General features: G+C 48.4%; 1 protein-coding gene across 1 annotated transcript; it reads right to left on the bottom strand.

Annotated features, from left to right (window-relative positions):
- Positions 1 to 3,252: 3,252 nt before the first annotated feature.
- On the bottom strand, positions 3,253 to 10,298 carry LOC120994146 (keratin-associated protein 5-4-like). The gene is made up of 4 exons (XM_040422600.1): positions 10,160 to 10,298; positions 9,559 to 10,128; positions 9,133 to 9,378; positions 3,253 to 3,338 (listed from the first exon to the last, which is right to left on the bottom strand). Exons 1-4 carry the CDS (start codon positions 10,296 to 10,298, stop codon positions 3,253 to 3,255), a joined length of 1,041 nt encoding a protein of 346 aa, XP_040278534.1.
- Positions 10,299 to 12,567: the final 2,269 nt, after the last annotated feature.

Raw genomic sequence — 12,567 nt, 5'->3', positions numbered from 1 at the left:
GGATTTCCCATCCTGAACTCTGCTCCTATGACATGGACCCCGGATATTATAATGATAGTGCTGTGGGTCTCTGCTCAACCCTAACTCTATTGATTTTTGATGCTGAGTGTCTCTGCCAGGCCTAGACTCTAATGATTTACAGTGCTGTATGTCTCTGCCCGACCTTGAGACACACAGCATTAGATATTATTAGAGTCGAGGTCGGGCAGAGACACAATACACTAGATATTATTAGAGTCGAGGTCGGGCAGAGACACAATACATTAGATATTATTAGAGTCGAGGTCGGGCAGAGACACAATACATTAGATATTATTAGAGTCGAGGTCGGGCAGAGACACAATACATTAGATATTATTAGAGTCGAGGTCGGGCAGAGACACAATACATTAGATATTATTAGAGTCGAGGTCGGGCAGAGACACACAGCATAGAACTGATAACACTGAGGTCTCTGACATAAGGAGCGCGTTTCTTACACTGAATTTGGCCCATGTGAGAGAAGGAATGCGACGGATCTGATCCTCGGCAGCTTCCATCTATTATTAGGGGTCAATTGCTTCCAGCGCTACATCAGGGTTTGGCAGAAAATAAATCACGTTATGGCGTCTGGGGGCCAGACCGGGGGGAGGGGGGGGACGTTGGGGATACAGCCCCCGCACAACCACAAACACTGAAGCCATTTCACTGAGTAAATAGGGGGTCACTTTCTATCAGACTGGTCTCTGGGGGTCACTTTCTATCAGACTGGTCTCTGGGGGTCACTTTCTATTAGACTGGTCTCTGGGGGTCACTTTCTATCAGACTGGTCTCTGGGGGTCACTTTCTATCAGACTGGTTTCTGGGGGTCACTTTCTATCAGACTGGTCTCTGGGGGGGTCACTTTCTATCAGACTGGTCTCTGGGGGTCACTTTCTATCAGACTGGTCTCTGGGGGTCACTTTCTATCAGACTGGTCTCTGGGGGTCACTTTCTATCAGACTGGTCTCTGGGGGTCACTTTCTATCAGACTGGTCTCTGGGGGTCACTTTCTATCAGACTGGTCTCTGGGGGTCACTTTCTATCAGACTGGTCTCTGGGGGTCACTTTCTATTAGACTGGTCTCTGGGGGGGTCACTTTCTATTAGACTGGTCTCTGGGGGTCACTTTCTATCAGACTGGTCTCTGGGGGTCACTTTCTATCAGACTGGTCTCTGGGGGTCACTTTCTATCAGACTGGTCTCTGGGGGTCACTTTCTATTAGACTGGTCTCTGGGGGGGTCACTTTCTATCAGACTGGTCTCTGGGGGTCACTTTCTATCAGACTGGTCTCTGGGGGTCACTTTCTATCAGACTGGTCTCTGGGGGTCACTTTCTATTAGACTGGTCTCTGGGGGTCACTTTCTATTAGACTGGTCTCTGGGGGGGTCACTTTCTATTAGACTGGTCTCTGGGGGGGTCACTTTCTATTAGACTGGTCTCTGGGGGGTCACTTTCTATTAGACTGGTCTCTGGGGGTCACTTTCTATCAGACTGGTCTCTGGGGGTCACTTTCTATTAGACTGGTCTCTGGGGGTCACTTTCTATTAGACTGGTCTCTGGGGGGGTCACTTTCTATTAGACTGGTCTCTGGGGGTCACTTTCTATTAGACTGGTCTCTGGGGGTCACTTTCTATCAGACTGGTCTCTGGGGGTCACTTTCTATCAGACTGGTCTCTGGGGGTCACTTTCTATCAGACTGGTCTCTGGGGGTCACTTTCTATTAGACTGGTCTCTGGGGGTCACTTTCTATTAGACTGGTCTCTGGGGGTCACTTTCTATTAGACTGGTCTCTGGGGGTCACTTTCTATTAGACTGGTCTCTGGGGGGGTCACTTTCTATTAGACTGGTCTCTGGGGGTCACTTTCTGTTACAATGTGCTGTGAGAAGACGCACGACTCCACCGCTCAAAATGGACAAATAAAAACAAGGCCCCGGGAGGTGAAATGACCCTTTTTTTGTGCACATTTCAGTGATAAAAACGGCGCAACTGCAGAAACAGATGGAAAATAAGTCGCAAAATATAGAAAACTACGAAATTATTCTAAAACTTCAAAATAGTGGGCAGCACGGTGGCTCAGTGGTTAGTGGTGACTCAGTGGTTAGTGGTGGCTAGCGGTGGCTCTATGGTTGGCAGTGGCTAGTGGTGGCTCAGTGGTTATAGGTGGCTAGCGGTGGCTCTATGGTTGGCGGTGGCTCTATGGTTAGTGGTGGCTCTATAGTTAGTGGTGGCTCTATGGTTGGCGGTGGCTCTATGGTTGGCGGTGGCTCTATGGTTGGCGGTGGTTAGTTGTGGCTCAGTGGTTAGCGTTGGCTCTATGGTTAGCGTTGGCTCTGTGGTTGGCGGTGGTTAGTTGTGGCTCAGTGGTTAGAGGTGGTTAGTGGTGGCTCTATGGTTAGCGTTGGCTCTATGGTTAGCGTTGGCTCTATGGTTGGCGGTGGTTAGTTGTGGCTCAGTAGTTAGAGGTGGTTAGCGGTGGCTCTATGGTTGGCGGTGGCTCTATGGTTAGCGTTGGCTCTATAGTTGGCGGTGGTTAGTTGTGGCTCAGTGGTTAGAGGTGGTTAGTGGTGGCTCTATGGTTGGCAGTGGTTAGTTGTGGCTCAGTGGTTAGAGGTGGTTAGCGGTGGCTCTATGGTTAGCGTTGGCTCTATGGTTAGCGTTGGGTCTATGGTTGGCGGTGGTTAGTTGTGGCTCAGTAGTTAGAGGTGGTTAGCGGTGGCTCTATGGTTGGCGGTGGCTCTATGGTTAGCGTTGGCTCTATAGTTGGCGGTGGTTAGTTGTGGCTCAGTGGTTAGAGGTGGTTAGTGGTGGCTCTATGGTTGGCAGTGGTTAGTTGTGGCTCAGTGGTTAGAGGTGGTTAGCGGTGGCTCTATGGTTAGCGTTGGCTCTATGGTAAGCGTTGGCTCTATGGTTAGCGGTGGTTAGTTGTGGCTCAGTGGTTAGAGGTGGTTAGCGGTGGCTCTATGGTTGGCGGTGGTTAGTGGTGGCTCAGTGGTTAGAGGTGGTTAGCGGTGGCTCTATGGTTAGCGTTGGCTCTATGGTTAGCGTTGGCTCTATGGTTGGCGGTGGTTAGTTGTGGCTCAGTGGTTAGAGGTGGTTAGCGGTGGCTCTATGGTTGGCGGTGGCTCCATGGTTAGCGTTGGCTCTATGGTTAGCGGTGGCTCTATGGTTGGCGGTGGCTCTATGGTTGGCGGTGGCTCTATGGTTGGCGGTGGTTAGTGGTGGCTCAGTGGTTAGAGGTGGTTAGCGGTGGCTCTATGGTTGGCGGTGGCTCCGTAGTTAGCTCTTGTGCCTCGCAGCTCTATATAAACATAGAAACCTAGAATGTGTCGGCAGATAAGAACCATTTGGCCCATCTAGTCTGCCCAATATACTGAGTACTATGGATAGCCCCCGGCCCTATCTTATATGAAGGATGGCCTTATGCCTATCCCATGCATGCTTAAAGTTCTTCTGTCACCCCAAATTATAATTTTTTTGGTTACTTATAATCCCCACACTGCGATTTATCCATACATACTGTAATTAATCATTTTCGTTCAGCAGATTATGTTAAAAACGTACTTTTAAAATATGCAAATTACCTGTCTACCAGCAAGTAGGGGGTCACTTGCTGGTAGCAGCCGCATCCTCCGATCCTAAAGACGCCCCCTCCGCATGCTGATTGACAGGGCCAGCGGACGGGATCTGTTTGCATTCAAAATCTGGTGCCTGCGCCGTACCTGTCTTCAGTCGGCGCAAGGTAATTTGCATATTTTAAAAATACGTTTTTAACATAATCTGCTGAACGAAAATGATTAATTACGGTATTGTCTTGAAGAAGGGCTCAATACCGCAGCCCGAAACGCGTCACAATCTGTCCGTGTCTCTCCATGTGATTTTGTGTCGGATTTTATACCACAAGCTGAAATAAAGAAAACTTTTATACGCTGAAGCTGGAAACAATCTCTTCTTTTGCTCTTGGACTTATCAAGTGTGGCTAGGGTCAAGCCACTCCTTTTCCGTGCTTCACACAGGTGACCAAAGGTGAGAGCTGCTAAAACCCTCTTTCTTATCATTAATTACAGTATGTATGGATAAATCGCAGTGTGGGGATTAGAAGTAACCAACAAATAATAAACTGTCTAGTGGGTGACAGAAGCCCTTTAACCCCTTCACTGTATCTGCAGCTACCACTGCTGCAGGAAGGCTATTCCATGCATCCACTACTCTCTCAGTAACGTAATACTTCCTGATATTACTGTTAACCCTTTGTCCCTCTAATGTAAAACTTGTTGATTCCTTTTATGTATTTAGCGGTTTCTATCATCTCCCCTCCGTCTCGTCTACAAACCCTATAGACAACATCTGCATGGAGTTCTATGTACCCCCCATGTCTGCGGGGGTTTCCTGCGGGTTCTCCCACACTCCTAAGACAGGCTGATAGGGACCTTAGATTGTGAGCTCCTGGGGACAGCGGGTGATGCTGATGTCTGGAATGCGCTCCGGAATATAGTGGCGCTAAATAAGTATAGAAGTATATAAAATACATAAATAAATAGTGGAAGAGGGGACAAAGCCTCCAACACAGGCGCACTTTCCTCAGTCTGTGACCCCAAAATGAATCAGGTACTTACATGTGGTCCCAGGGTCTTGGCGTGCGCTCTCACAGGGACTCAGGTGAGTTGTCAGGTGTCAGGATTGTTGTGAGGACGATTTCCTTCCATTCACCAGTAACTAAGGAGTCGAGTTACAGAAAGGAACAAAAGCCCCTCCAGGCGACAACTAAATACCCTCTAACGACACACTGCACCACACCCTCAGCTGCATAACGTCTGACCGCTCCACTACTGGACCTCACCTGTGCACAGCCCCGTCCAATACACCTACCACTATACATCCCCTCTCACCTGTACCTACCACTATACATCCCCTCTCACCTGTACCTACCACTATACATCCCCTCTCACCTGTACCTACCACTATACATCCCCTCTCACCTGTACCTACCTCTATACATCCCCTCTCACCTGTACCTACCACTATACATCCCATCTCACCTGTACTTACCACTATACATCCCCTCTCACCTGTACCTACCACTATACATCTCTCACCTGTACTTACCACTATACATCTCCTCTAACCTGTAACTACCACTATACATCCCCTCTCACCTGTACCTACCACTATACATCCCCTCTCACCTGTACCTACCACTATACATCCCCTCTCACCTGTACCTACCACTATACATCTCCTCTCACCTGTACCTACCACTATACATCCCCTCTCACCTGTACCTACCACTATACATCTCTCACCTGTACTTACCACTATACATCCCCTCTAACCTGTACCTACCACTATACATCCCCTCTCACCTGTACCTACCACTATACATCCCCTCTCACCTGTACCTACCACTATACATCCCCTCTCACCTGTACCTACCACTATACATCCCCTCTCACCTGTATCTACCACTATACATCCCCTCTCACCTGTACCTACCACTATACATCTCCTCTCACCTGTACCTACCACTATACATCCCCTCTCACCTGTACCTACCTCTATACATCCCCTCTCACCTGTACCTACCACTATACATCCCCTCTCACCTGTACCTACCACTATACATCCCCTCTCACCTGTACCTACCACTATACATCCCCTCTCACCTGTATCTACCACTATACATCCCCTCTCACCTGTACCTACCACTATACATCTCCTCTCACCTGTACCTACCACTATACATCCCCTCTCACCTGTACCTACCTCTATACATCTCCTCTCACCTGTACCTACCACTATACATCCCCTCTCACCTGTACCTACCACTATACATCCCCTCTCACCTGTATCTAGCACTATACATCCCCTCTCACCTGTACCTACCACTATATATCCCCTCTCACCTGTACCTACCACTATACATCCCCTCTCACCTGTACCTACCTCTATATATCCCCTCTCACCTGTACCTACCACTATACATCCCCTCTCACCTGTACCTACCTCTATACATCTCCTCTCACCTGTACCTACCACTATACATCCCCTCTCACCTGTACCTACCTCTATACATCTCCTCTCACCTGTACCTACCACTATACATCCCCTCTCACCTGTATCTAGCACTATACATCCCCTCTCACCTGTACCTACCACTATATATCCCCTCTCACCTGTACCTACCACTATACATCCCCTCTCACCTGTACCTACCTCTATATATCCCCTCTCACCTGTACCTACCACTATACATCCCCTCTCACCTGTACCTACCTCTATACATCTCCTCTCACCTGTACCTACCACTATACATCCCCTCTCACCTGTACCTACCACTATACATCCCCTCTCACCTGTATCTAGCACTATACATCCCCTCTCACCTGTACCTACCACTATATATCCCCTCTCACCTGTACCTACCACTATACATCCCCTCTCACCTGTACCTACCTCTATACATCCCCTCTCACCTGTACCTACCACTATACATCCCCTCTCACCTGTACCTACCACTATACATCCCCTCTCACCTGTACCTACCACTATACATCCCCTCTCACCTGTACCTACCACTATACATCCCCTCTCACCTGTACCTACCACTATACATCCCCTCTAACCTGTACCTACCACTATACATCTCCTCTCACCTGTACCTACCACTATACATCCCCTCTCACCTGTACCTACCACTATACATCTCCTCTCACCTGTACCTACCACTATACATCCCCTCTCACCTGTACCTACCTCTATACATCTCCTCTCACCTGTACCTACCACTATACATCCCCTCTCACCTGTACCTACCACTATACATCCCCTCTCACCTGTACCTACCACTATACATCCCCTCTCACCTGTACCTACCACTATACATCTCCTCTCACCTGTACCTACCACTATACATCCCCTCTCACCTGTACCTACCTCTATACATCTCCTCTCACCTGTACCTACCACTATACATCCCCTCTCACCTGTACCTACCACTATACATCCCCTCTCACCTGTACCTACCACTATACATCTCCTCTCACCTGTACCTACCACTATACATCTCCTCTCACCTGTACCTACCACTATACATCCCCTCTCACCTGTACCTACCACTATACATCCCCTCTCACCTGTACCTACCACTATACATCCCCTCTAACCTGTACCTACCTCTATACATCTCCTCTCACCTGTACCTACCACTATACATCCCCTCTCACCTGTACCTACCACTATACATCCCCTCTCACCTGTACCTACCACTATACATCCCCTCTCACCTGTACCTACCACTATACATCCCCTCTAACCTGTACCTACCTCTATACATCTCCTCTCACCTGTACCTACCACTATACATCCCCTCTCACCTGTACCTACCTCTATACATCTCCTCTCACCTGTACCTACCACTATACATCCCCTCTCACCTGTACCTACCTCTATACATCTCCTCTCACCTGTACCTACCACTATACATCCCCTCTCACCTGTACCTACCACTATACATCCCCTCTCACCTGTACCTACCACTATACATCCCCTCTAACCTGTACCTACCTCTATACATCTCCTCTCACCTGTACCTACCACTATACATCCCCTCTCACCTGTACCTACCACTATACATCTCCTCTCACCTGTAACTACCACTATACATCTCCTCTCAACTGTACCTACCACTATACATCTCCTCTCACCTGTACCTACCACTATACATCCCCTCTCACCTGTACCTACCACTATACATCCCCTCTCACCTGTACCTACCACTATACATCCCCTCTAACCTGTACCTACCTCTATACATCTCCTCTCACCTGTACCTACCACTATACATCCCCTCTCACCTGTACCTACCACTATACATCCCCTCTCACCTGTACCTACCACTATACATCCCCTCTCACCTGTACCTACCACTATACATCCCCTCTAACCTGTACCTACCTCTATACATCTCCTCTCACCTGTACCTACCACTATACATCCCCTCTCACCTGTACCTACCTCTATACATCTCCTCTCACCTGTACCTACCACTATACATCCCCTCTCACCTGTACCTACCACTATACATCGCCCCTCACCTGTACCTACCTCTATACATCCCCTCTCACCTGTACCTACCACTCTACATCCCCTCTCACCTGTACCTATCACTATACATCCCCTCTCACCTGTACCTACCACTATACATCCCCTCTCTCCTGTACTTACCACTATACATCCCCTCTCACCTGTACTTACCACTATACATCCCCTCTAACCTGTACCTACCACTATACATCTCCTCTCACCTGTACCTACCTCTATACATCTCCTCTCACCTGTACCTACCACTATACATCCCCTCTCACCTGTACCTACCACTATACATCCCCTCTAACCTGTACCTACCACTATACATCTCCTCTCACCTGTACCTACCTCTATACATCTCCTCTCACCTGTACCTACCACTATACATCCCCTCTCACCTGTACCTACCTCTATACATCCCCTCTCACCTGTACCTACCACTATACATCCCCTCTAACCTGTACCTACCACTATACATCCACTCTCACCTGTAGCTACCACTATACATCGCCCCTCACCTGTACCTACCACTATACATCCCCTCTCACCTGTACCTACCACTATACATCCACTCTCACCTGTACCTACCACTATACATCGCCCCTCACCTGTACCTTCCACTATACATCCCCTCTCACCTGTACCTACCACTATACATCCCCTCTAACCTGTACCTACCACTATACATCCACTCTCACCTGTATCTACCTCTATACATCCCCTCTCACCTGTACCTACCACTATACATCCCCTCTAACCTGTACCTACCTCTATACATCCCCTCTCACCTGTACCTACCACTATACATCCCCTCTAACCTGTACCTACCACTATACATCCCCTCTCACCTGTACCTACCACTGTACATCCCCTCTCACCTGTACCTACCACTGTACATCCCCTCTCACCTGTACCTACCACTATACATCCCCTCTCACCTGTACCTACCACTATACATCCCCTCTCACCTGTACTTACCACTATACATCCCCTCTCACCTGTACCTACCACTATAAATCCCCTCTCACCTGTACCTACCACTATACATCCCCTCTCACCTGTACCTACCACTATAAATCCCCTCTCACCTGTACCTACCACTATACATCCCCTCTCACCTGTACCTACCACTATACATCCCCTCTCACCTGTACCTACCACTATACATCCCCTCTCACCTGTACGTACCACTATACATCCCCTCTCACCTGTACCTACCACTATACATCCCCTCTCACCTGTACCTACCACTATACATCCCCTCTCACCTGTACCTACCACTATACATCGCCCCTCACCTGTACCTACCACTATACATCCCCTCTCACCTGTACCTACCACTATACATCTCCTCTCACCTGTACCTACCACAATACATCGCCCCTCACCTGTACCTACCAATATACATCCCCTCTCACCTGTACCTACCACTATACATCCCCTCTCACCTGCACCTACCACTATACATCCCCTCTCACCTGTACCTACCACTATACATCCCCTCTCACCTGTACCTACCACTATACATCCCCTCTCACCTGTACCTACCACTATACATCCCCTCTCACCTGTACCTACCACTATACATCTCCTCTCACCTGTACTTACCACTATACATCCCCTCTCACCTGTACCTACCACTATACATCCCCTCTCACCTGTACCTACCACTATACATCCCCTCTCACCTGTACTTACCACTATACATCCCCTCTCACCTGTACCTACCACTATACATCCCCTCTCACCTGTACCTACCACTATACATCTCCTCTCACCTGTACCTACCACTATACATCCCCTCTCACCTGTACCTACCACTATACATCGCCCCTCACCTGTACCTACCACTATACATCGCCTCTCACCTGTACCTACCACTATACATCCCCTCTCACCTGTACCTACCACTATACATCCCCTCTCACCTGTACCTACCACTATATATCCCCTCTCACCTGTACCTACCACTATACATCCCCTCTCACCTGTACCTACCACTATACATCCCCTCTCACCTGTACCTACCACAAATACATCCCCTCTCACCTGTACCTACCACTATACATCCCCTCTCACCTGTACCTACCACTATACATCCCCTCTCACCTGTACCTACCACTATACATCCCCTCTCACCTGTACCTACCACTATACATCCCCTCTCACCTGTACCTACCACTATACATCCCATCTCACCTGCACCTACCACTATACATCTCCTCTCACCTGTACCTACCACTATACATCTCCTCTCACCTGTACCTACCACTATACATCCCCTCTCACCTGTACTTACAACTATACATCCCCTCTCAACTGTACTTACAACTATACATCCCGTCTCACCTGTACCTACCACTATACATCCCCTCTCACCTGTACCTATCACTATACATCCCCTCTCACCTGTACCTACCAATATACATCCCCTCTCACCTGTACCTACCACTATGCATCCCCTCTCAACTGTACCTACAACTATACATCCCCTCTCAACTATACCTACCACTTTTGATCAATAATATGCGCTAAGAGCTTCTTCCCTGCTTAATAGTAAGTATTGGAGTAATGTATTTGACCCTGTTCACACATTCACCTGTTGACTCAGTCTTAGTGCATTCAGTAGTGTGCTGCTACGGTTTTTGTTTTTCTACATTGTTGCCTGGTAGCTTGCACCTGCGATTGTCTCTGGAGGTGCTGTTCCGCTTTTCTGTATGTGTGTGTATATATATATATATATATATATACACTGCTCAAAAAAACAAAGGGAACACTTAAACAACACAATGTAACTCCAAGTCAATCCCACTTCTGTGAAATCAAACTGTCCACTTAGGAAGCAACACTGAGTGACAATCAATCTCACATGCTGTTGTGCAAATGGGATAGACAACAGGTGGACATTATAGGCAATTACAAGACACCCCCAATAAAGGAGTGGTTCTGCAGGTGGTGACCACAGACCACTTCTCAGTTCCTATGCTTCCTGGCTGATGTTTTGGTCACTTTTGAATGCTGGCGGTGCTTTCACTCTAGTGGTAGCATGAGACGGAGTCTACATCCCACACAAGTGGCTCAGGTAGTGCAGCTTATCCAGGATGGCACGTCAATGCGAGCTGTGGCAAGAAGGTTTGCTGTGTCTGTCAGCGTAGTGTCCAGAGCATGGAGGCGCTACCAGGAGACAGTCCAGTACATCAGGAGATGTGGAGGAGGTCGTAGGAGGGCAACAACCCAGCAGCAGGACCGCTACCTCCTCCTTTGTGCAAGGAGGAACAGGAGGAGCACTGCCAGAACCCTGCAAAATGACCTCCAGCAGGCCACAAATGTGCATGTGTCTGCTCAAACGGTCAGAACCAGACTCCATGAGGGTGATATGAGGGCCCGACGTCCACAGGTGGGGGTTGTGCTTACAGCCCAACACCGTGCAGGACGTTTGGCATTTGCCAGAGAACACCAAGATTGGCAAATTCGCCACTGGCGCCCTGTGCTCTTCACAGATGAAAGCAGGTTCACACTGAGCACATGTGACACACGTGACAGAGTCTGGAGACGCCGTGGAGAACGTTCTGCTGCCTGCAACATCCTCCAGCATGACCGGTTTGGCATTGGGTCAGTAATGGTGTCGGGTGGCATTTCTTTGGAGGGCCGCACAGCCCTCCATGTGCTCGCCAGAGGTAGCCTGACTGCCATTAGGTACCGAGATGAGATCCTCAGACCCCCTGTGAGACCATATGCTGGTGCGGTTGGCCCTGGGTTCCTCCTAATGCAAGACAATGCTAGACCTCATGTGGCTGGAGTGTGTCAGCAGTTCCTGCAAGACGAAGGCATTGATGCTATGGACTGGCCGCCCGTTCCCCAGACCTGAATCCAATTGAGCACATCTGGGACATCATGTCTCGCTCTATTCACCAACGTCACGTTGCACCACAGACTGTCCAGGAGTTGGCAGATGCTTTAGTCCAGGTCTGGGAGGAGATCCCTCAGGAGACCGTCCGCCACCTCATCAGGAGCATGCACAGGCGTTGTAGGGAGGTCATACAGGCACGTGGAGGCCACACACACTACTGAGCCTCATTTTGACTTGTTTTAAGGACATTACATCAAAGTTGGATCAGCCTGTAGTGTGTTTTTCCACTTTCATTTTGAGTGTGACTCCAAATCCAGACCTCCATGGGTTGAAAAATGTGATTTCCATTTTTGAATTTTTGTGTGATTTTGTTGTCAGCAGATTCAACTATGTAAAGAACAAAGTATTTCAGAAGAATATTTAATTAACTCAGATCTAGGATGTGTTATTTTTGTGTTCCCTTTATTTTTTTGAGCAGTGTATATATATATATTACAGAGAATAGTATACTGTATGTATACTACAGAGGACAGTATAATGTATATATACTACAGAGGACAGTATACTGTATATATACACTACAGAGGACAGTATACGGTATATATACTACAGA

This window comes from Bufo bufo, chromosome 3 (genome assembly GCF_905171765.1).
Source record: "Bufo bufo chromosome 3, aBufBuf1.1, whole genome shotgun sequence".
Classification (NCBI taxonomy): domain Eukaryota; kingdom Metazoa; phylum Chordata; class Amphibia; order Anura; family Bufonidae; genus Bufo; species Bufo bufo.
The sequence above is the reverse complement of the archived record's forward strand: the minus strand, read 5'-3'. Positions and strand labels throughout refer to the sequence as shown.

Excerpts from the sequence above, each read along its gene's own strand:
- LOC120994146 (XM_040422600.1), bottom strand. The coding sequence starts at position 10,298 with ATGGGATGTATAGTGGTAGGTACAGGTGAGAGGGGATGTATAGTGGTA. Across the intron at positions 10,129-10,159 it reads GAGGGGATGTATAGTGGTAG|GTACAGGTGAGAGGGGATGT; the intron begins GTACAGGTGAGA and ends TATTTGTGGTAG. Across the intron at positions 3,339-9,132 it reads ATGTATAGTGGTAGGTACAG|GTTTCTATGTTTATATAGAG; the intron begins GTGAGAGGGGAT and ends GACACATTCTAG.